This window comes from Ambystoma mexicanum, chromosome 10, assembly GCF_040938575.1.
Source record: "Ambystoma mexicanum isolate Mex_15411 chromosome 10, UKY_AmexF1_1, whole genome shotgun sequence".
Classification (NCBI taxonomy): Eukaryota; Metazoa; Chordata; class Amphibia; order Caudata; family Ambystomatidae; genus Ambystoma; species Ambystoma mexicanum.
Window position 1 is genome coordinate 1,550,473,752 of NC_090932.1, and position 25,827 is coordinate 1,550,499,578.

At 46.8% G+C, this 25,827-nt stretch overlaps 1 protein-coding gene across 6 annotated transcripts in view; it reads right to left on the reverse strand.

Moving 5' to 3' along the window:
- Window positions 1–1,156: 1,156 nt before the first annotated feature.
- PATZ1 (POZ/BTB and AT hook containing zinc finger 1) overlaps window positions 1,157–25,827 on the reverse strand; it is a 69,586-nt gene continuing 44,915 nt past the window's right edge. For 3 of the 6 annotated variants that reach the window (XM_069619804.1, XM_069619803.1, XM_069619802.1), the window contains exons 4-5: window positions 10,233–10,370; window positions 1,157–2,387 (exon numbers count right to left, since the gene is read on the reverse strand). In XM_069619804.1, the coding sequence (XP_069475905.1) occupies window positions 1,858–2,387; window positions 10,233–10,370 (668 nt within the window). In that variant the 3' untranslated portion in view covers window positions 1,157–1,857. The remainder of the gene's footprint in view (window positions 2,388–10,232; window positions 10,371–25,827) is intronic. The other 3 variants (XM_069619807.1, XM_069619806.1, XM_069619805.1) reach the window with 1 other exon arrangement.

Below are 25,827 nucleotides of genomic sequence, written 5' to 3' on the forward strand. Positions count from 1 at the left end.
CATATTAGCATAGCACAGCATACCGAAGAACGAACAGCATTTCAAAGAAGGGGGTGGCAGAACCAAAATGGCATTAAGTAGCATGCCAGACTCGGGGCATGGTAATAGCAGAACAGCATCAGCAAATGCCACATGTCCCAAATAAAAAAATTAAGAGTGGCTGCTAAGAGGAGCGGGTATAGAGTAGCAGGGTTCAACCCAGCACAAACTTTCAATGACAAACACGTTCACCTCCCCCCCCCGCCCCCCAACAATAACCTAGCACCCACCACACATGGACCTTGCTCAACCACAAAACCCCAACTTCAGCCTCATCCCTCCAGAGTTGAGTTTCCCTCTTTTGCAGGTTAGCTGGCAAAATGGGAATGGAGCACTGTAGAAGAACAGCCACAGAAATAAAAGGGATGAAAACTTTACCCACGACGCATCTGCTTACTTCTTCCTGCGGTAAAACGTTTTGGAGACTTCCGAACCCCCGCCCCTCCCAAGAGAAAGCTGTCAAATAATGCATGTCTGATCATTTCAAAGAAACAGGGGCTTTCGGAATATTGGTTTGCTTTTCCGTTTCATGCAAAACCAACAAACTGCCTTACATTTGCATACTAGCCCTCTGAGACATGGCCACATGTTGTAAAACCTAGAAACCTTGCCCGGTTCAGAAGCCAAGATGCAGAAGTGGCCCATGAGCACTGTGCAGACAGGCCCTAGACCCCCAACAAGTCTGGTTGACCATGCATACTTCTCATAGAAAGACCACGTTTTGATCTGACCCCCCACCCCCACCCCTACAGGTCCTGTGAGAAACCTTGCCAAATAATTCATAGTCGACTCAATTGTTTTGGAAGGTTTGTAAAGGAGTTGCCGAATGACTTGATGAGCAGCTCAAATGGTGTTTTTTTTCTACGGGACCATAGCTGCAAGGTTGCTATCGCCAACCTCCATATATCATACCATATGCAGGCCGGTGTGCTTCTCTCACTCCTTCAACCTGCTGCTTCTGCTTAGTCAAGCTAAACTATTACAATACACCCAAAACAAAATTCCCGGCTTCTAGATGATCAGTCTAGTACTTTGTCAGAGAAGGCTACCACCCTCCGAGTAGCAAATTACCAACTCATTAGCGATCAACAGCAGGAACATAAATTATAGCAGGCAGTTAAGAGAATTAAAAACCGGCAGCAAATTTAATGAATTGAAAATAAAATTAAGCAAAAAAAAATAATAAAGCACATGGTCTCTGTTGACTAGTGAACACTGTCCAAGTATTGACTGTTGCTGGCGTCTCCTCTTCTCGGAACGCAAAGTCCAAACTGCATTTCATCAAGAAGGGATGTGGTGGGGAGGAGGAGGTGGTGGTCTCCCACAATGGGGTGGGGAAAAAGGTCCCTGCCAAAGTGGGGGATAGCACAGGAGCAGTACTGTGGCAGCTTGCAAGGCACACGTGCTTGTTGACCCACGTGCAATCGCCTACCCTAGCATTGTTCACTGCTGGCACAGTATCTATGTTACCAGGGTGGACACACACCTCAAAGTTTGGGACAACAGTAGAAAGAGTCAGTATGCAAATAGAGTCCAAGCCCACCCCTACCTCCGGGCAAACAGCCCTGACACAAGGGAACTGCAATCGTGAGCTGCCATCGGACATCTGGTAACCAGCCCCGCGCCCCCGCCCGTAGGGGGGGTTCACAGTACAGCCTCTGCATCCCTTTACTGGTCCCGTGATCCATCGAGGATAAGCCAGGCTATTGTGGGTCTCCTAAACAGTAAGAAAGATTACAAAGAAAACTAAGTGTAAAGGATCGCCAAAGAGATCCAATGGGCTCCACTTCCGGTTGTGTCTCTTGCTCAGGGGCAGCCTCACTTTCCATCCTGGCTCATGGACTGATGTCCCGCTTCTGACTCGCCCACAAGTGAAGACGCAAAGGCGGACTGAACAATCTGAAACCCAAAAGACTCCAGAAGAGACATGTTCTGTTGCGGCGAAAAGGGAGAGCCCAAGGCGGGACCCAAGGTTGGACCCAGAGCTGGACCCAGAGCTGGACCCAGAGCTGGACCAAGGGCTGGCCCCAAGGTGGGACCAAGAGCCGGGCCTAGGGCAGGTCCAAGAGTCGGGCCTAGATCAGCCAAAGAGCCCCCCATGGGTGGCATGTGAACTTTCTGGATGTGCTTGTTCAGATAGGACTTAGAACGGAAGAGGCTGCCGCATTCCGGACATGGGTATTTCTTCTCTGTATCAGACTCCAGCTTGGTTTTCGCAGCAATTATTTCGCAGGCGGTAAAAGAGCCATTGGTGCTCTGCTTTTCGGGGGTCTTCAGGTCACTGGCGTCCGATAGTTCTCCATACGAGTCAGAGCTTTCCATCGGTTCCTGGTGTGGGCACTTCCCCTCTGAATAAAAGAAGACAATGAAACCAAGTTAGAAACCACTTACCATGGAATATAATCGCTGTACATTGTAGCCAACAGGGACTGACCTACCATTCACTTAATGGGACTTAATCGAACCCCAGGCACTGCATGCAACTGGGTTTGACAGTGTGACTCCTGCCGTGGCAGGCCCAGTAATAGGCTTCCTAGCTACCCACCCCTAAACAAGCACGTGACACTGCCCTTATCATCCATAGTACAGCCGCATTCAATCCACCAAAATAATCTAGACATTTATATGCAAATGTTGCAATTCCATAAGTGCTATCTCGAAGCCTCCAAAAGGAATGATTTAATAAAAAAAATTAAGACATCCAGGAGAGGGTGTTGACGAACTTTAGATCCATCAAGATGGAGGCAGGCTTCTCCCAACCGCAGGAAATGCATAAGGCACCCTGCCGGCTGTGCACCATGCCTGCACATAGACATATCCAAACAGACACAGACAGCGGATTAGCTCGAGAAGAGGGAATGGGAAGCAGATGACATGGTGATGGAGATCACTGCAAAGAGCGCCTTGAAGCAGCATGATCATGATCAGCTATTCATTCTGAGGCAGCCATCATGTAACTTGTATTTGGCGTTCAGAGAGTTTATAGGACCGGCCAAATGCATTAGACCTACGCAAGGCCTCGCTTTCATCTAGAGTTCAGGCACAGCAGCCAGATACATTTGCCTGCCCCACTGCCACACCCAAGCGCCGATCAATGCCCCACTGCCACACCCAAACGCCGATCAATGCCCCACTGCCACACCCAAGCGCCGATCAATGCCCCACTGCCACACCCAAGCGCCGATCAATGCCACACCCAAGCGCCGATCAATGCCCCACTGCCACACCCAAGCGCCGATCAATGCCCCACTGCCACACCCAAGCGCCGATCAATGCCCCACTGCCACATCCAAGCGCCCATCAATGCACACTCTCTGCGGGGAAGGTTCTTCCCAGATAACAGCAACCTGACATCCCCAACGCATTCCTACATACAGGCGTTTCAGTCCCTGTCAGTTGAAGCACTGGCAACCCCTCCGTCATGCTTGACACCAGCGTTGGGATACACACTATGCTGTGGCAAGAACTGCAGGGCTGAAATAAGCCGAGCAGAAATGCGTTGGGCAATTCTGTCAAGAGGCCACCAGGAATGCCGATACAACTGGGAAGACCGGGGAGTGATTCCAAAATTTTCAAACAAATTGATCAGAACAAGCACAACAGGTGAAAGCACAACATATGCACACATTCCATAGAACTGGAGAGAGAGTCTATGCTGAATACAGTGAGCATCTACACGGGGAGCCCACCATTTCTTCCCCACTCAGCATTTGAAAAGCCCTTCTCTGTGGAAACGTCCTCAATGAATAGGAGGTGCACCCTGCCATCAAGCCTCCGCCCTCTCGCTAGATCACGAGCACCGAATGGGCGAGAGTGAACCCTGGGCATTCAATGCTTGGCCTAGTGCTAGGAAGAGTGAGCTCAGATCATTGACCGATTACCCTACCACTCTCAAGCGACTGTCCAGGAATAGGATGCCTCTTCTTTAGAAGGTGTTGCCATTGCCAAGTCTGGCATTTGCAGTGAGAAGTGGAGTACATTCTCATTGCCCATTAAACCTTTAGCCTCGATCTCCCAAGGGAACGCATTCGGAGTGGCAGAGAGTAGCCAGCTAAGGGGCCTACACTGAAACGCTGATGCAGCTTGCTCTTGAGGCTCACCTGATTTAGGAGTCACAGTGCTTCGAGGTCAGACCGAATGTGGACTATTTATTTGGCACCCATGTCAATTTCCCTTTCTCCATTGGTTCTACAATACGGGGTTAAAGCTTTGCCAAAGCATTGCAACCCACAAGTCACCCACTGTTGCTAACGTAAACAATGCAATATTGCTGCATGCCCAGTTTATGCACCAGAGGTTCTGACATCATTACAAAGACAATTAGATATCTAGCTTTCCTACAGACCCAAGGATGGGGCAGTATTCTCGAACCCATCTACTTCTAAACATGCCCCCGAATGCCACGGGCCAGACTTTCGGCACCATCACAGATTCCACATATGATCAGAATTAGAAAACAAGTTACTGGTCAGTGCTGGTTGCTCACTTACATATCCCAGGCTGTGCCTATTTAAGAAATACCCAAGCCCTGACATGATGGCAAGCCTTTGCTCTAGCATTTTCTTAGCTGGAACACAGATTAGTGTTTGAACTACAGCTCTGCTCATCCCTTAATATGCATACCAGCTCCCAAGTGCCCAACACTTTCCTGGCTTTGTGTTGTAGCTAGCAGTTCCCAATTTCAGAGTCTCTCCTTGCTAGCAAAAGCGGTCACGCTTTTGCCAGAATTTGGGCACTGCTGGTTTCTGTGGCCCTTCTTCAATTGCTAGGTTAGCCGGGCACACCGTCTTTTTGCTTCGCCAACTGAGAATTGCTAGCCAATCCGACAGCTCAGCCAGATCAGCACCTGACCCAGACATCTGACTCTGTCCTTCATGCTTCTAAGGATATCGTACCTTTAAATTAGACAGTAACTGCAACAATTACAGCGCTGAGAAGCAAGGAATCCAGCATGAAGCACAACTTAGAATTGCAATGCCACCCATTTCCTGTGCTTACTTACCAGTGCCATGCTAGCTTCACCTCTGTAAAGTTCTAGAGTCTTGCCTGTAAGGCAGCGCTACTCTTTTCCGTCATGTTGCAACTTGGGGGCACTTTCTCCCTTCGCTCATTGTAATCTGTCAAAGAGGTATTCTTCACCCTCAAGTTCAGCTTTGCCAAGTAATATCACTACCCTGATGCCTGCCTAAATTGCCCAGCCTTGAATTATTTTAAACATACATGTTGCATTCCTCCTCGACTATGCCCATGTGCCTTCCTCTGTTCTAGTTAGAGTACGTGGAGCACCCACTGTGGCATTTCGGCAACCGCTCAGTGTTTTTATTTTTAGCCGCTGTAATATATGCCCAGGAGTAACCAGTGCCCATTAGGGTCATTTTAAAGGGCACCGTACAGCCAGTACATTAGTCCTTCTTGCCTGATGAACTGGGTAATAGGTATAATATTATACACCAGCACTCGACTACTGAAGGCACTCTCAGAGAGTCCCCATAGACCTTTGGTGAACATCCCTCGTATGGTTTTTGTCATGGAAGTCTGTGTTTTTGTTCCCTCTTTCAGACTGCGGCACATCAGCCTCTGTTCTGCAGCACCATAGCAGTCCCTGCCTAGAGTCAACCATGCCCTGCTCTACCTGCTGCTTACTCCCTCTCTCGGCAGTTCAGTCACTCACAGTACTAAAGGGTTACTCCCAATCCTGCATAGCTTCCAGGCCCAGTTTATAGGATTGTCGGAAGGTTCCTGCGGTACTATAAGGGAACCTATGCATTCTGTTATTTGCCAGTGAATTGGCAGTCCTAGTTTGGAGTCCTTTAGCTCTACTGGCCATTACCGCAACACACTGTCCATTTCATGCTTGGCCTCCCTCTCTGCAGGGTGGGTGCAGTGGATTACACTCTTAGCCAGGAAGAGATCAGCGACAGCAGCATCAAATGTTTAATGTCACTCACTCGAGGAATTGTGAATGGGCGGGAGATCAAAGCTGCAGCAGGGATGGCCACAAAGGAAGGCTGATCTGTGGAGGGGTGTGCAGTCTAGCTAGGGATAGCTGGCAGCAGGGAGGAGCTCAGTCTCTAGGACCATTAAATCGGATCCTTGAGGGTCTGCAATTAGGGGCCTCGTGCCTGTGACCATTCAATCTTCAAGCCAGCTCTCCTGGCTTAAAGATAGTGGGGGGGGGGGGGCTTGAAATATTTGGCTTTGCTCTAGGAGCATGTGGTTCAGAGATGGGAGGGGCGAGCAGTCTTTGTGAACTTTGAAGTTGAACCATGCTCGCCTGCAATCCTCAATTCAGGGGAGGATTCGGTCTATTTTGACAATAACCATTCTGCCTCGTCCAATCACAATTTACATAGCTTAATTAGCTGCTCGTTAGCATGACCTCCAAAATATAGCACTGTGGAGCGCTCTCTTCAAGTCTATCCACTGCGTGCCCATTCTGGGGCAAGAGTATTTAACCATCCTCCCCTTTTTTGAAGAACTCCCCATAATCTCAACCATCAATCACTGGCACCTTTTAGAGGACAAGTTGTATGTGCAAGAATAAAGCAGGTACATCTTAAAAGGTGTAAAGGGAATTCAGTTCATGTGGCCATTTCGACCACGGGCTGCATCGCTAGGCCATGGTCTGCAACCTTCGTCTTTCCAAGTGTTTTCAGACAACAGCGCCCACTATCCCTAGCCAGCATAGCCAACGGAAAGGGATCATGGGAGTCATAGTCCCAAACATCTGGTTGCCCTGCACTAGGGTGACCAACCCAAGTGAGGAAGCATGCTAACATTCATGATTTTGGCTTCTGACAAAGAACGCCCACTGGTTCATCTACTAGAATACATTTTAGAGGTGCAAAGTGGAACCGTCTGTGCCCCCATCAATCTGCGTTTTACTAGAAGAGTTCAAGTGAGCTAAATCTCGGTGCACATCGAGGACTTCAGTACAGGCCACAAAATCTTTAAGAAAACAAGGGAGGTATCTTCGCTCTGTCACCACAGCAATTATATAATTGGTCCTCCTCCAGGGCGCCACCTGTTCGGCATCATTCACCACATGCATCCAACCCTTGGCTTCACCTCTGAATGAATGAATGAATGAATAAATGGTGAGAAGAAAGCTGAATAAATGGCGAGATGGAAACTTGCTCGCATGCCCATTTAATCAACAACCACTCAGGGTGGACTACCTTATGGGGTTGAGAGGGAAGATCACTGGATCCCTGACAAAGGGATCTGCATTCGAGTCGATTGGGGAGGCTACTTCCAACGTTCCCTGGATCAGCAACCTCTCGCCAGATGAACCATGCGTTCACGCAGGATCACTTCTTGGGAGGGGAATAGGTTGGGAAGGGATGCCAACATGCCTATTCAGTTATCAGCTGCTCTAAAGAGACCATCGAAGGTGGCACTGCGGTTGGGCAATCTGATGCAAAGGTGCCATCAATGACCAACAGCTTCTCTTGGTCTAGTCCTGAAGAACTGCAGCGGGCATGAAATGCATGTTGACCGGCAGCCCCGTTTTGCATTTCATACACCCACTATTTGTTCCTTTGGATTTATTTAAACACTTAAACATCATAATTTTCAAAAATAAGGAAATGTACAAGGGATTCAGAGTGCTTATGTATGCACGAGCATAATGGCTTGGAAATAGTTGGCCTTTCTTTATTTAAAGGATTGCCTCCTTAAGAATGAGGGAAACCAGGGCCAATCGCCAAGCAGGCGATCATAAATCCTCCATTATCGTCTCCTAGCAGGTGCGTGGCTGCTTTTTAAACTAATCATGGGGAGAAAAAGAGCAAACGCCTTCATATATTGTATTTTCCCAACTGATCTAATTTAAGGAGGCAGAGTGGAGTATCATGCCATTTCACCTACTGCCCTCCTTATAAGGCATAGATCAATGCAGCGATTGAGGGAAGGCGGCAATCTAGAAATCAAGTTACTTCTAGTCCTTGCTATGGTGGGATGCCCTGTGGTTTTGGAGGACAGGGTCATTTGGCTCAGCTGTATGTACTAGATTCATCTCAGGACAGTATAGTGCATCAGCATCTGGCTGTCTAGGTCCTGACACTATACGAGTGACTGGAGGGGGGGAGCAGATCCACCATGTTCCCTTGATCATTAGACCTGTCCTCATAAGGTTGAGTTGAGAGTCAAGGCCCCTTAGTTGCCCAGTTTTGCATCTTCTACCTTGAAGCCACACTTCCTTGGATGTTGGGGTGGAGGGAAGTCCAAGGTCAAGTCATGTTTGGTTTCTCTTTGGAGAACCAACTCAAAGCGTAAGGGAGGAAGTTGAATCAAATACTTGCCCAGCCTCACTCCTTCGAAACAGCTTATTGCAAAGGAGTTGGAGAGAATCTAAAACCACAATTGCATTCCTGCAGGTCATCCGAAAGGAGGCATCCAAGTGGGGAAAGGAAGCGTCTCAACAGCCACTTAGTCTGTGCCTTCTGCATAAAAGATATCACAAGAGTGCAGAGAATCTTAGACTAAACCCCAATAATTACGCTGCTTGCCTTTTGGGAGAATACCCTAGGGTCTTCTCAAATGGAAAGGGCCTTCCCTCTTGGCTTCACTGGAATTGTAAACCAAGATCCAGTTTGAAAGGGATCTCAAATTAGAAGTTCAATTAATCATGGACGTCTTCCGAGCAGAACCTAATTTTAGGTGCAATAGTGAGCCTGCAACCAGGACCAACGAATCCTTGCTTTACCACTAGAGGACACAATGTGGGGAAAGGAGCGTGCTCAGTCATTACTACAAAAAGGGGGCTTGTAATGAATGCATGTAATCACTTCAGAGAAGCGTTCCATCACAGAGACTTTTCAGTCGGTTTATGGTCTTTCCAATGAAAACTTCCAACAAACGTTTTGCATCGAAAGCTATCCATCTAAACAATTTGCATCGAATACATTTTTTTCTATTTTTTTGGGCCCCCCAACCCCAATTCTTTACCCTTAAAAATCCACCCCAACGAAAATGAACCCTTTACCATACACATATGCATTTGATGCATACATTTTCGATGGATAGGTTTCGATGGAAAAGGTTTCGTTGGAAACCTTTTTAATGGAAACACTAGATACCTTTGCATCGCATCTAGAGAAGTTAACCCGGGCCCAGAGGAAACAACACTTGCATGCTCAGTTCATCCTCGGCTTCTCTCGAGTGAGGATAATTCTTATGCTCGGTCACTTGCCCCCCCTCCTTACTTTCTCTGGGGTCTGCAGGTCCGGGGAGTGGAGAAGGAAGGGCATTGCTCATCTTTAGTGCTGAATAGCACATACAGCATTTACTACACATTTTATTTCTAGGGGATTCCACTGTAGAGGGTCGGGAGAGTTCAGTCTCATCTCAGTGCCCTTTCAATCATTGGGCTCTGTCGATGGATCCACTGCAGGGGTCTGAGAGCAGCTCTTGCCTCTGGGCCACTGAAACAATGGTGGACAAGGGACATGGTCTCCCAATTCGTGACCTTCCTCCGCAGACTGCTTGCTCATGAAGGCCTTGAATCCCCTCTTACACTATCCATCAGAGTGATCAGGGAGTTTACCCCAATGTATTTAGAAATTACATACAGGAATGTGTCCCACTGCAGCTTTGCATTTCATACAACTGGCTTGAGGCAGTTTCATCTCGCTCAGATCAGGAGGGCTGAACAGAAGAGGCCAATCGGCTATTCTCCCCCTTTAACACCTGCCCAGATGTGTCTAAAGACTCTGTAGCACAGAGGTACCTGGTTGACCATTTGAAGCTGCATGCATAGACAGATAATAGAAGTGGTCAAACCTGTAACCATCCCCATCCCTACAGTCAACAAATTAAAGTTTGCCAAATAATTTGCAAAGTTCAATTTCATGGCTGCTCCATGCCATGGTCCTCTTACTGGTTGTAAGAGCACGTAACTTTGAGGTCAATGCAAGCCGACAGATTATATGATTAGGGTGTAAGCGTAAAGGCTACAATGGCCTCCAGGTGAATACTTAAGCAGCTTTATGCTACCGTGATGAAGCAAAATCGGTATAACAAGAGACTGGGATGGGATGGTCACCAAAGGACACGTCTGGCCAAATCCAACAGTAGTGTGATCTGCTGCCCTCGTTCCCCCTGGCGAGTCCCATTCTCCCGAGCCCAGTCCCGCCTCCCGCAACTCCATATCATGTGTAGAGAAGCAAAGTGCATAGCCAGGTGCCGCTTGCCTTTGACGCCACACATCCGGACACAGTGGAAAGCCGCTCCCCCATCTGAGATGGACTCCGGGTGCTGAGAGGCCTGGGGAAGCAGGGCCCCATGGTGGGTTTTAACATGGATCTTTAAGTAGGAGGCAGAGGAGAAACCTATACAAGATAAAAGGAGATGAGATGCTGTCACAAGCAGAGACAGACCTCTGCCTTCCGCGTTGCTCACAACTTTTTCAGTCGCAACCTTTGCTCTTTATGGATACTCGCTTCCCCAGAACCTGCTCAAATCCCAATAGGACGCAGCGCTGCATGGACAAATCCCTAGTGTGGCGGCATCAAGATGCACTGCGCTGCAGGATAAAGCATGCATCAAATGCGTGATCACAGGGAACCCTGAACAGGCGTTTCCACAGACTGTACATCACAGAGTAGGGGTTCTTCTGGCATGACCAACTACACCCCAAATTAATCTCAAGAAACTTTCTTCACCCTCTGGTCTTACATTCTGCCTGAAATAACCAGTCTTCCCATTGGTCACCCAATGGTCAGTACAAAGGCCCAATGCCAGAAGGGTGTCTGCGATCAAACTTATTGGTTACATAAATGGTTTATTGACCTACAATACAGTACATGAGACTGGCACTTGCGATACCAGGAAAGGCCTGTAAAGGATTTTGCAACAATGTCTGAAAACCTTGTAATGCTCTTTGAAATATGACGGGCTTGTAAGCTAATTGGGCATAGCCTCTCTAGGACCTGTGAGGTATGATGACATGGCTTAAGTGCTTTGGCATGCATGCTGTCAGAGCCTTTAAGTGCTGTGGCACTGGCTGTTAGAGATGCTTGTTAGGCGCTTTAGTACACAGTCTGTTCAAAGACTGGTTTAGGGCTTTCGCAGTCCGCTGGAATTTCAGTACTGTGGTGGAGCTTGTTGGGGAGGCTTGTTAAGTGATTTGGCGAAGTCTGTTAGAGGCGTAAGCGCAGTCCCCTTTGACGTGTTGTAAATGCAGATTATCGACAACCGAACGTTGATACAGTGGGTTAAGTGTCATCTCACAAGTCACTTGAAAAGGGCATTACAGGCTCTAGTTTCATGATGGATTTTGCTGGGAGGGCTTGTTAAGTGTGGCACTTACTTGTTAAGCGGTTTGGTTGGCAAAAATGTGTATAAAACATAACCCTCAGGATAACCTTTGAAGAAAAGTCACGGGCGTCCATGTGCAATTGCTCGATGTGCAGCGTGCAACGGGATTTTCAGAATATAGTGGCAACTGTGGTTTATGTGCCCCTTAAACACTTTCAACCCCTACTGTCATGCAGAGGATTTGTTCTTACAATATCCTAAAGGTGCTGACAGAGGTTTCTTGTGCATGGTTCAGTGGCAAGAAGAAAGGAAGTGGTTAGGTATAATTCAATTTTTGGGGGTTTTGACGTCTCATTGTGAAACACGTAAACATTTTGTTCATTCCCTTTTCTTATCTAGGATCTCTGGTTTATGTCTGCGGTCAGAGGAACTTCTACTGATGTCCCCTTGTCAGGGCAACTTTTTTTTTTAACCATATTATCCTATAGTAGCCCACAAGGACAGGGGTGCTTTTTAAGCACTCCATTTTGGTCCCATGATTACATCACCCTAGAATGGTTTTGTGGAGTAGGATGGAGAACGCTGTAATTTAGTGTTGGCTTTGCCACATTAGCAGCCCAAAGTAACCTTTTGGGGCCACTGGGATATTAATGTATTCTTTAAGTTCTAGTCTCAGCCATTTTCTCTCGAGTCGAGTTCTTCCGCGGGGCACCATTGACTGAAATTGTGTGGGCTAGCCCACGTGTTGCACTGGGAAGAGTTGTGTGGGTTGGCCAACATATTGCACTAGTAGGAATCATGTAGGCTAGCCCATGTATTGGACTTGGAAAAATTGGGCAGGTTATGTATGGGGCGGGTAATGCGTAGGTTAGCCATTGTATTGCACTTGGAAGAATTTGAGGTTAGCCACCATGTCACACTTGGTAGTATTGTGCAGATTAGCCCACGTATTGTGTTCAGAAACAGTGTGTACGTCCGCCGTGTACGGCTCTTGAAAGAATGGTGAAAGTTAGCCCATGTATCGCACTTAGAAGAGCTGTGTAGGTTAATCTTTTCATTGCACCTGGAAGAAATGTATAGGTTAGCCAAGTTTCACACTTGGACGAATTGTGTAGGCTAGCAATCCCCCTCTGCATACATCATCAGTGCGATCACAACACCAATGAAATGAAAGGTGGCGGTGTCGCCATCATACACAAAATGTCCACTGGTCTCAGAATCATCCCTAATCTTCAGATCCCCTCAGCAGAACTACTTTCTGTAAACCCTATCACTTCCAACCAAATATCTACCCTACATCTTATCTATAGGCCTGCGGGACCAGCCACCACCTTCGCTGGCAACATTACATCCATCCTAGTTGACAAAATCAAAATCCAATCCCAGACTATGCTACTTGGCGACTTCAACCTTGGCTTCCAAGACACCAACGATAGTAAAGCTATGGATTTGGCCAACACTAACTGACCCGGGATTCACCCACCGCATCCAGGAACCCACTCACTCAAAAGGGAGAACTCTAGACTGGCTAGTTGACTAATTGCAACATCAGCCTTCAAGCCAATTCTCCATGTGCTTGGTCAGATCACCACACAATCACTTTCAATATCAAAGCGATCAACCAATGTCTCAAGCAAGACATGGCCCCCCCCCCTTCCTACTAGAAATAAAAGGCACATAACACGTGAGAATCTACTCCCTCTCATTCTGAACAATGCGTCATCTTGCTCCACTGACCCTACATCATTGACACCTTCACCCACACCATGCTCCAAGCATTGAACGCCATTGCGCCCATCAATCTAAGGAAATCTCACCTTAACTCGTGGTTCACTCCACACTTAAGAGTGTTACGCAAAGAGAAGCGAACCGCGGAAGCCCGATGGAAGAGTCATTCCTCTGACGCCAACAAAGACAATCTTACCTTAGCAACCTTAAACTATAAAGAGGGTATTTTCCTGGCGAACAAGACACCTACAATCAGCATATCTGGCAAGCGCAGTCTAACACCAAAGAGCTTTTCAAGATCTTGAAAGAACTTGAAACTCCTGTAACCCCACCAGACACCTGTAGCAAAAGATAGCACATGGTGTACGAACATCCAAAATGTGCTCTTCAGCAAAATTGCTACACTCCAGGCCAAAATCAATGCCAAACAAACTAGCCTTCAACCTGATTACCAGTTCAACCCCCCCCCATGTCACATACCACCACACACCCCACACCCCCTCTCACTCACAAACCTTTCCGCTTTGCACCATTAACCATAATGGAAGTGGAAAACATTATCAACAAGCTCAAACCATCAAACTGCCAAGGTGACTCCTGCCCGGCCTCTACCATTAAGGAGGCTTCACATGAACTAGCCTCTTTTATCACCACCTTCATAAACATTTCCTTCAGCTCTGGTATCGTCCCTGACAATCTTAAAAGACGTGTGGGTCATCCCCCTTCTAAAGAAACCCACCCTTAACCGTAAAACACCCTCCAACTATAAGCCCATCACCACAGTACCATTCTTACTTAAAATACTGGACCACGCCGCCTTCTTACAGATACAGGAGTATCTGGAATCCAACGAACTCCTTGGCCTCAGGGAATCTGGTTTCCGACCTAAACACTGTACCGAAACCGCCCTCAAAACTCAGATTGAGCATCTAAAAGACAATGGTAAACTCGCCCTCCTACTGTTATTAGACCCATCAGCAGCTTTTGACTTTGTCAACCACCAAATCCTCTGTCAACATCTTAAATCTGCTGCCCATTTCTCAGACTCTGCCACTTCATGGATCAGATCCTTCCTAGACAATAGATTGATGCAGGTTTTTTCTCCCCTTCGGCGTCTGCGGAGCCCTCTCCTGTGCTCTGCTGTGTCCCACAGGGATCATGTGTCTCCCCAACACTATATAACCTGTTTACTAAACCCCTATTTGATATCCTTGACCATATGGGCGCAATCTACAATAATTATACAGAGGACATCCGGATACTCATACCTATCACTGGTGACCATACAGCGGACACTAAATCCCTGAATGATGTCTACCTAGTCAGTCAGGCCTGGATGGCTCAACACGAGCTTTGCCTCAATGACGATAAGACGGAGCTCTCATCCTGGGTTCACCTCATCGTCTCAACAAACTAGATCCTGCCTTCAACTCATTTACCATCAACGGCATTCCCGTCAAGGTCTCCAATGACACTAAAACTCTTGGTATCTATCCTCAACTCCACCTTGTCACTCTCTAAACAAACTAACGCTGTTACGTCAGCTTCCACATACACATGCAAACTCATCACAGCCTGCCGACCATTCCCAACCACCGCAAACTGCACTATCTTAGCTAGAACACTGTCGAAGATCGACTACTGCAATGCACTATATTTAGGGACGATTCAAAGCAATCTAAACAAACTTCAGGTCACACAAAATAACGCCATAAGGCCAGCCCTTAACATATCCAAGAACCGGCACATTTCGGACACTAGACACAACTTACACTGGCTCTCAGTAGCTCAAAGAATTTCCCTGAAAACGCTTGCACTTACTCACAAGTGTCTCGCTAATCAGGCTCCCACTTATCTTGCCTGCCGCTTTACACCGCACAAATCTAACCGACCTCAGATCCACCCAATCCCATTGTCTGTCCATTCCCAGATTCAAGCTGCAGAAAGCGGGCGGAACTAGTTTCCTGGTCCTTGCCACTAAAATGTGGAACACCATGCCCACCCCTCTTAGATCGGAACGTTCCTTCAAGACCTTCAAGTGCAAAGCCAAACCGTGGCTCACTGCTTGAAACATCCAACCTTCACAATGGCCTACACTACATGGTACTCGGTCACTCCCCTCTATGGGACTCTAATTCTCTATTCAGAACTGTATATACTGTATTTTTATTTGTAAATATCCTGTACATAGAACCTAATAGCTGCCTTCTATGTATGCACCTGCCTGGAATTACTTTACTTTGCTTTGTATCATCTCATGTACTATCTTAACACCCGTACCTGTAACCTAAGATAAGTGCCCAGATGCCTTTGAGCCAGGCGCGCTATACAAATAAGGACATACAAATATCTATTGCTCTTGGAGGTCGTGTGAAGAGAGCCAAAGCACTGCAATTAGAAGATTTAAGGGTAACCTATGCGCTGATGCACTTAGACGGACTATGATGCTAGCCTATACGTAAACACAGCATTTTCATGAGGATAGCACTTACACATAAAATGAAGATAGCCAATGTATTGCTCCTGGGAATGTTTTAAGAGCAGCCCGTGTATTACGCTTGAAGGGGTTGGGAAAGGTGGCTCATGTATGACAACTTAGAACAATTGTAAGGGTGGCCAATGCATTGCTCCTGGAAATATGGAGAGTAGCCACTACACTTAACCTATGTGATTTTTGGAACTAGCAAGCTCAGTATTCCGGGTATATAAGAAGGCAGAGAATGTAGCCGTGTACTATATCTAGTTGAGGGTTGAATTATAACCTATGTATTGAATTTAGGTGAACGCTTGTTGTAGCCAGTGCATTGAAACTTGGCGATTGTAGAACACGGCCTTTTCATGGAATGTAGAACTAGTAGAATCAGACTTGGCTAGTTCCAAGTTCAATATATGTGCTCTAACATGTATCCGCTGTAGTATAGCGGACTTCAAGTAGATCAATGCCACTAAATTAACATTCATTCTAGATGTCTCCGGATATGGTGAATGTTAGAAAACGGAGACAATGTACTTCAACCTATCGCACTCCATGCTTATGGAACTTTATCTGAAGGCACGGTCACCATCCTGCACGCATCTGCTCTCACAGGACACTGAAAGACACTTTGCACAACACTTCTGCCAGATGAAGCTACCTTTCATGACAAAAAATTGAAACCGTAGCTACAGACATAATGACTATCCTCTTGCATACCCCTCCAACCCACCTCTCTCCACCCATCCACATGCCAATTAGACATGGGTGGCTTGCAGAGACTGCCGGTCTTCCTGGGGCTTTTGATCCTGAAGCTGGAACCGCAATTCTCCTAAAGGGTCTGCTCTTAGTTGCCACCATTCCCGCACCTGTGGGATAGAACTAGACTTACGAGATGATCTTATAGCCTGGCCGTGCCCATCAGATTTGTCCCGTTTATTCCTCTGGCAAACCTCTATAAACTCCAATAAATGGAAGGCACTTGCCTCTGCAATTGATTGGGACCCAGGAGTTTTCTAAAAGAGACTGGATTTTTAACCCATAGCACCCATTTATTACACAGTTTTAAAAACCCTGCGTTACGCTCCCAGCAAAGGAAATGTGGCGTTACAAAAATAAACCGTTATATGCAGAATTCTAGATTTCTAGGAGCGTAAGGAGCCTTTGTGTGTCTGGTATTGTTGCACTAATTGTATCCCAACTAGTGGTGGCCCTCCGAGTATTGTTGGTTTAGTGTAAACTCATTTTCCTCTGTCTAGGTGTGTAATATTTAGTGTATGTAGGGTGCACATTTGTATCATTATTCCTACGGAGTGCCGGAGGTGAGGGGATACCCGTCACTATTTATTTGTGGCATTTTTGGGACGTGAACAGGACTTCTATGCATTACGCCCATCACCAGATAGCGGTCATCCTTACCCACTCCGAAGCTAAATGTAGGTACATGGCCAGGTACAGGGTGTATACATACACTGGGTCTTGCCATGTGTCATATTGAATCCAAAGCACTAATTTGACCTTCAAGATATTCTTATATTTGATCATTGAACCAGTGTGCTGTATTTTCTAGGGGTGACTATTGGGAATAACTGTACGCCACTTCCAGACTACCTACTTACTGAACTACTCTGCCATAGCTACCAGTTTGGAGAGGTGGATCTTTCTTCAGGTTACATCCCTCACGAGGGGCTTTTGTGGGGGGCAGGGGCGCCTTCTGCAAAGGTGCGCCAAGGAGAGGATCTGGATGGTCCAGTGGAGTGAGACCTACAGAAGACCCTTGATGATGAAGAGGGCGCTCAGGGACGCAGAAGCAAATAAAGGAAAAGCTAGCCAGTACTGCCAACGTGTCGGGAGAGCAATGCACTGGGACTGGCAACGCAGTTCTGCAGCAGGCGGCTGGCAGTTTCCAGAGGCGGTCGCTGTGCACGCGGTTTGGCAAGCACCTCCGGTTCCAGAGATTGCTCTGAGGGCAGTGAGTGAACAAAGCATCCAATCACATAAAATGAATCATTCAAACAGAGGGGTGGTGAGCCAATGGCAGTCTATACCCCCCAAGCATACCCATGCTTTCTGAAGGGGCCGGCCACACAAATGAATGAATAAAGGGCAGATGTTGGTGTTTGGGCTTTTCCAGATCTTGGGGCTCTGTCCCACTGTCACAAGGCCTTTCTGGAGTGAGAAATTCGGTTTCTGGTTACAAACATTCTCAACTTGGAGACGTGTGCTTCAGTGGGTTGGCGTCGGTCCCGAGACGCGAGAGTCTTATCCCTTTCCTGCCTCAATGGAATCCTCATATGGACTCCCTTAGTACCCTGGCTCAAACCTGTAGGCCTATATTTTGGGGGTCGCCCCTCCCCCCCCAAATAGATCCCCGTCAGGGCATCTACTATTTAAGCCTAACAACTGGGCACCCATTTATTAATGCAGTGGAAACCCCTTCAAAGACCACCTCCCCTTGCTCCCCCACCAGAATTGTGTGCTTTTTGGTGGGTAATGGGCATTCTCTCCAACTAAACCGCACTGAAAATAGTGCCGATAGTTTGGAACAATGGCGAGAAATTTAGAGTGCTGCTTTTCTAAAGTGGGTAAACAATGGCATAGACAAATGTGGTAATTATGTTAAAATTGAAATAAATATGTGACATATTTGGTACACATAATAATTCAAATATTTTAACTGCAGTTTGCATTGCATAATTTTGTTTGTATACACCACTACAATAAAAAAAAAAGTGTGAATTGTTGCTGATTGATTTTGCACCCTTGTATCCCTCGAGGAACTTGTCCTCAAAGCGAACGCACATTGCTCCCTCCTTCATAGCCGAAGGCAGCAAGCTAGGGATTGGCTCATGCAGAGGGCGGCAAGCGAGGGATTGGCTCACGCAGACCATAAGTGTCCATAGGAAGGTCAGATCATGTGAAATATTGCTGCAAGTGGAGCAAAGCTGCGCAGGCACCCACAAATGAAAGGGTTAATCATGAGGTCGTCAGGCTTTCCCCTCCCTAATCAGCGACCCCTGCCAATAACCCTCGTTATCATCTCTGCCCATAGACTATCTGTTCCATTGTTCTAAAGGTCCCCGTGTATTTCGTGCATTGCAGAGGCTGAGATTCTCTGTTATTTAAACTGCACAGGGATCCCAGGCACAGCCCCAGCCCATCACATGTGCATGCATTTAGACGGCTAAAAGCGCGCTGGTAACCTTGCAAGATGTAATTAAACATACATGAATGGGTTCCCTTATGTTTTGCCGTCGTACTCATACTTTACCAGACCAGTAATCCTTTGTATGCGCTGGGTGTTTTCCATAATTTTTTTTGCCCAATTCGACGCTTTTTCCCAGCTATAAAATTCTGTCCGTACCATAGAACACGGGTGGTGCCTTTCCCTGGTCTTTGGCGCCCCCTGGTGGTTACTCGACGTTTCTTATATGTAGCGCCACTTGGTCTCTTATCCTGCTCGGTGCTTGATGCCGTCTAGGAGTGGTCCACTGACGTTTGGCAAACTATATGGGTCCTTGTTTCCGTTTTATTCAGCTAGCCGATTTCTTAGATCTGGGTCTATGCGATAATATTTAATGAAAAAACACGGGTGCTTTTTTTCAGCAATTCTGTTTTGTCGATTGCCCTAAAGCTGACCTTTCCTAACTTTTAGAAGTCAATTTAGTTGATATTAAAACGTAAAGACCGAACTAATTCATGTATTTAATTTATTTGTGTATTTGGATTATACATTAAGAAATTGTGTTTCTAAGTGCCCACTGGGCATGTGGAGGAAACATGGGACAAAGGCAAATAGAAAAACAATGATGAGCAAGCTAGAGGTTGTCCTACTAGGCCTTGTGAGCATTCAGAGCGTGCAAGTGCAAAAGAGAGGGGGACAAGGGGAGGGGGCAAGTGCTGGGATTTCCCAGGAGGGGGGGGCTGACAGGATGTCCGTTACCAGCATGAGTGTAATTGTAGGAGGGGGACCGGGATGCCCCCCCCACCCCCCTAACTTTCATGGCACACTATTTTGCCCCCATTCATTTGGCTGGGCACCTTTCCTTCAGATGTCTTGTCCCCCCCCCCCAACATTTTCAGCAAAGTTACTCCACTGATTACCGGGGACCGGTAAGTGCCTGACAGAGGCCCCATGGTAATGAGTGGTCTTCTGCCAATACAAGAAGTGGAGTCCTGTGAGGGAAGCACAGGCCGGTGGGTACCCAAGGGGCAAGTGCTGGACACGGGAGGAGGCTAAAGGAGATTGGGCGGAAGGCATGGAGGACACAATAGTCCATGCCACCAATCTCAGCGACTGTGGGGTTTAGCAGGGGAGTGGGAGGAGGAAGGAGGCGGTGAAGAGCAAAGTCTTCAGGCGCATCTGGAATTTGAGGAGATCCGGCTCAAGACAGAGGGAGGCTGTTCCAGAGGAGGGAGCCAGCCGAGGAAAGTGATTGACCGCCGCTCGCTGCTTAGAGAAGCGCGTGACAAGCAGAGAGTTAGAGTCGGAAGAGAGTAAAGATCTAGAGGGAGAGTGTTTGGCATGAGCAAGTTGTAGATGGCGTGGTCTCCGGCCCCAGACAGCCTTATGGATGCAGAGGGATTTGACTTTGATCCTTGCAGCAACCAGGAATCCCGGGAAGGACTGGCAATCAAAAGAGGCCCTAGAAATAATTTTAAAAGTGGCCCCATATTGCACAATTTCAGCAAATCCAATCCCCTTCATATCAGAAAAAAATTGTAAATCGGTTAGCACACAAAAGAGACCCAGGGTCCAGAAGGCCTACCGAAAATCTCCCGAGATCCCTATAAGCCCATCCACCCCTGGACACCCGACTCTACCCCTGTCCATCCCCAGTTCTCCACCCGGCGTTCCCGGTTCATTTCTCTACCCTCACCCCCACACCCCTCTTAGCTACCTGGGGCCAGAGCCCCAAAGTTTTTTTTGTCACAAGTCCAATACAGACATGCACTATGCGCCAAGGGCATACAAATGTAGGTACCCTTTCCAACCCCTTTGCACAAAGAAGGGCTCATTATGCGCCCTTCAAAGCACACCCTAAATTCTAAAACGGGGTACGCATTGAAATGTATGTACATGGTGTCCAGTCAACTCGTCGAAAAAAAACTGGTCGACTGCAATTTGGTCGACGCAATTTGGTCGAAAACCATTTCGTCGAAATTTTTTTTTTATTTATATATTTATTTTTTGGGTTTTCGTTTTGTTAAAAAATGGGTTTTTAGAGAAAAAAAGGGGGTTGGGGGGGGGGGGGGGGGGGGGCCAAAAAAAAAAGGGTTAAAATAGAAAAAAAAAAAAATTCGACGAAATGGTTTTCGACCAATTTGATTCGACCATTTGTCTGGTCGACCAATTTTTTTCGACGAATTCACTGGCAACCTATGTACATAACTGACCTTTTTTTCTTCTTAACTGTTAACAGCATCAATTTGAATAAATGCCATCAAATGTACATCCCAGATAGAGGGATAGAAATTGTACTTTTTTTTTTAAACACTTCACAAATACAGGCCCTTAAGGACCAGTCACGGCAACATGGGCTCCAGCCAGCCTTACATTAGTGCTGGGAGCATGCTCTCGGAACTAACGTATGCATGGGGGCTGAACAGTGCATAGTTTGAGCTTCTGTCCAGCCTCACTAAAATGCACGGACCACATGTGAGAAGGTGGTGACCTGCTCATTTCTCAAACTAGCGCAAAGAAAAGGTGCATACTCTGTACTTTTAGTTTGAAATATGATGTGCCGCTTGCACCTTCTAGAAGCTGAAACTATGGCATATGAGGGACACAAAGCTTGTAGGTGCCGTTTGATTATTTGGCCACCCATTGACTGCCCATAGCCATGCTAATCCCCATGGCCATTACCCTATGGTTTCTGCCCCTCCCGCCCAAAACACTGCCTCATGGGAACTTGGGTTCACTATAAATCAAACCTTCCCATCAAACGTTGCACTCCAAGTACCTTTTCACTCTGCTACGAGCCACTATATTTATAAGCACTATGCGTGTCCTTCACTGAAGTCCTGTTAAACACCAGCATTGGCCAGCTTGGCTGGTGTAGAAGTGTTAGACATTTGCCAGGCTCTGCTATTAGATACCCAAGTACTCTCAACATTTAGCACCTGCTACCATCATTGGCCAGTTAATACCATTATGGCAGTGCCTGGCAAGTGCCTTTCCCATGCCTACACAAAAGCCTAAACTGTTGGCTTTGCCAATACTGGTTTTCCTTTGAGCTTGTTTGAGAGAATCTAGCCCTTAGTAGATCGCTTTGCACCTTCCATCCCCATTTAAAAGTACCACAAAAACGAACCCGAGTATGCCACAAAAGCATACATTTCTGGTAGTGAAATCACATTTCTTTGCGACTTTACACCAACTGAGACTATCGACTTAATGGTATGGACTTAGTTCCTTTTCTCCGTCAACCGGAGTTTGGGCTTTCTTGCATTTAACAACATGAAGCCCAAAAGGAAGCTGCTGGGTGCAGGCCAAGTACAACCGCAACTTGAGCCGACTACTCCTTTTCAAACAAATCCCATTTATGAACTCTTTCCTTGAAATGTTGTGACTTCTGGAGGAAACCACTGCATGAGAGGCTACCCTAAAAGCTACTCACCTGTTGCATACTACATTTCCAATTCTGCTAAATTTAAAGAGTATATTTTGACATATACGCTATGTGGGCATTGCATTATTGTGTGTTATTACATGCCCCCCCCTCTGGTGGTACCCCCCCTATTCTGCGGCTCTTTAACCCAGCTCCATATGTCCATGTTTTCTGGTCTACGGTTTATTGTCCCATTCCTTCCCAATTGCTCCTACTCCTGGTGCCCGCCTGCCTTTTGCTGGATCTGTTGCCCCCTCTGTAAGTCTTTACCATGGAACCCATCGACTGGTTGCAGCCCAGTCTAATTTATTAGCTATATTTAATGTTAGCCTTACATTTCTTTCCACTAGTTACCGGGTTTCTTTCCTGCTTCTTTTGGTTGCATTCCTTTTTTAATATGCTGCCCCTTTTGGTTGCATTCCTTTTTTAATTGCTGCCCCTTTTGGTTGCATCCCTTTTTTATTTGCTGCCCCTTTTGGTTGCATTTCTTTTTTTAATATGCTGCCCCTTTTGGTTGCATTCCTTTTTTAATATGCTGCCCCTTTTGGTTGCATTCCTTTTTTATTTGATGCCCCTTTTGGTTGCATTTCTGGTCTTAGTTTCGTAGCTGTAGCGCACCCCTTGCCGACTACTCCATTGGGAGTTTTGGTTCCTCATCCCAAATATTTGTTTCTTTTCATTATAGTGAAATGCATACCACCCTGTTCCGTCTTCAGAATACTGTCCATGATGCATTTGTTCCACAATCTAGCCTATATATATTTGGCGTTAACTACTTGTCGGTAATCTAACCAGTATGCAGAGGTATTTAAAAAAACAGGTGGTACTAAAACAAAGTAGAAATAGTGCACCAAAGTCACGAAAAGCCTTCAAGATGTCTAAACCTGGAAAAGTGACCGTGTGCGTTCAAGCTTTCTCTCTTCGTGTAAATGAAATAAAAATGGGGAGAGCAGACGAGTAAGTGGAAATGTGTTATAACCGGAAGCATGGAGCGGGTTAATAAGCATGTGCTTGAACAAGAGCGTAGTTGTAAAAGTAGCTATGCAATATGTGGTCCAATGGTCAAGTTGCCAACCTTGGAACCTGGATACATGGTTTCTAATCCCAGGAAGGGCACTTATCTGACAACAGATTTGGGGGAACAATTTCCCTGCTCTTCAAATTGTAAATATATCCAATATTAACAAACTTAAACAGGGTGTAATTTAAGGTGGTTCTAATGACAATGCATTACTTAACGTAAAAGCATTTCTGATGGTTGTATCTGCTTAGATTCACATGCTGTACATAGGTCCGACATCCAGTGGTCACTGCGGAGTATTGCATTTTGTTTTTCGTAGTCGAAAAGGGGACGTCAACAAGGCGTGTCTGTAACACTATCCCTATAGTGACGTGCGTTGTACCCACAATCCCTCACGCGTCGAGGTCCCTCTGTTTGTATTTTTCTGCCCTGAGGGAGCCTGCTAGACGTGAGTGAGTACAGAAAAGAGAGAAATATATAGAAAAGGATGTCTTTGTTCCTTCCATCCGAGCGGGGAGGAAGGGTGGGCGCATGTGAATCTAAGCAGATACAACCATCAGAAATGCTTTTACGGTAAGTAATGCATTGTCTTCTGATGTTTGTTAATCTGCTTAGAATCACATGCTGTGCATAGACTAGCGAGCAGTACCCGGAGTTGGCGGTGGGTTATGAGAAGGAACAGTAGAGAAAAGATGTCTTAATACTGCCTGTCCCACCTAGGAGTCAGATCTAGAGTGTGTATCTAGACAGTAGTGTTTTGTAAAGGTGTGCACAGAACTCCAGGTAGCCGCTTTGCAGATGGACTCAAGGGGAACATTTGCAATGAATGCTATGGAAGCCCCAGTGCCTCGAGTGGAATGTGCTCTTGGCTTGAAGGGTAGTTCTCTCTTAGCAAGAGTGTAACAGAGAGTGATGCATTGAACAATCCATCTAGATATAGTGGACTTTGAGACTGCATTTCCTTCTCTTCCTGCTGCCACCGAGACAAAGAACTGATTAGTCTTTCTCAGTGGTCTGGTTCTTTCCATGTAGAACATGACAGCTCTGCGTACATCCAGTGTATGCAGACTCTTTTCTCCCAAGCTGGAAGGGTTTTGAAAGAACGTTGGTAGTTGGTTTACATGAAATTTCGATATGAATTTTGGTGCAAACCTTGGGTGTCTGCGTAGAACCACTTTATCTTTGTGAACTGTTACGAAGGGGTCTAGTACAGAAAGAGCCTGTAGTTCACTTACTCTCCTAATGGAAGTGATGGCTATTAGGAAAGCAGTCTTAAGAGTGAGGTCTTTAAGAGTTGCCTTGTGCATGGGTTCGAAAGGAGGGCCCATGAGTCTTGAAAGTACCACATTTAGGTCCCATCAGGGAGCTGGGTTAGCTATTGGAGGATGTATTCTCTTTACCCCCTCCATGAAGGCCTTGATAACTGGTATCTTCCACCACGACACTTTAAGATGGGAAGTGGTGTATGCAGAAAGTGCCGCTAGGTGGACCTTAATGGAATTGAACACTAGACCTGAATCCAGTAAATGGGTCAAGTATAGGACAATGTTAGTGGGAGAGCAGTCAACTGGGTTGATGCTCTTAATTCTACACCAGATGACAAATCTTTTCCACTTGCTAGAATAGCAGTGGCGAGTATTCGGTTTTCTGGATTCCCTGAGGATGTCCATACATCTCTGCGGGAGTTGTAAATGTCCAAATTCTACGATCTCAGGAGCCAGGCTGCTAACTTCATGGTCTGAGGGCATGGGTGCAGTGTCCTGCCCTTGTCCTGTGACAGCATGTTGTGCGGGCAGGGAAGTTTCACTGGGGGAGATAGGGACATCTCCATCAAGTGAGTGAACCATGGCTGCCGGGCCCACATTGGGGCCACTAGTATCATGGTAACCTGCTCGTGGTGCATCTTGTGCACCACTTTGTTGAGAAGGGGAGTCGGGGGGGGAAAGGCGTAAACAAATTTCCCTGACCATTGAATCGACAGACCGTTCCCTTTGGACTGGTTCTGGGGGTACCTGGAGGCGTAACTTTGGCATTGTGAGTTTTCTATAGTTGCGAACAGGTCTATTTCCGGGAATCCCCATTGCGTGAAGACGTCTAAGACGATGTCTTCGTGCAATTGCCATTCGTACTCTTCGGGCAGGGGGAAGTCTCTGCTGAGCTTGTCTGCTAGCAGATTGAGTTCCCCTGGTACATGTTGTGATAGTAGGAACATGTTCTGTTTGAGAGCCCACTTCCATATATTCTGGGACAGCTTGGACAGTCCTGGAGAGTGAGTGCCCCCTTGCTTGTTGAGGTAGTAAATGGCTGTGGTGCTGTCTGTGAGGACCATCACGGTCTTTCCTTGTAGGTGTTCCTGAAAGGCTCTTAGTGCTTTGAACACCGCTAGAAGTTCCAGCAGGTTTATATGCTTGGATGCTAAGCTCGGAGTCCACGCTCCGTGAGCAGTCTGATGGGATAGGTGAGCCCCCCATCCTGTGAGGGATGCGTCTGTGGTTAGAGTGGCTTCCACTGCGGTTGTGGCAAAAGCCTTCCCTAACAACAGGTTTTCTTTTGTCCACCACCGCAGCGAGAGAACTAAGGCCTGCGAGACCACCACTAGATCGTCCCATTGTCCGCTGGCCTGACACCACTGGCTGTTGAGCTACTCCTGCATTGGGCGCATGCGCAGGCGCGCGTGAGGTACCAAATAAATACAT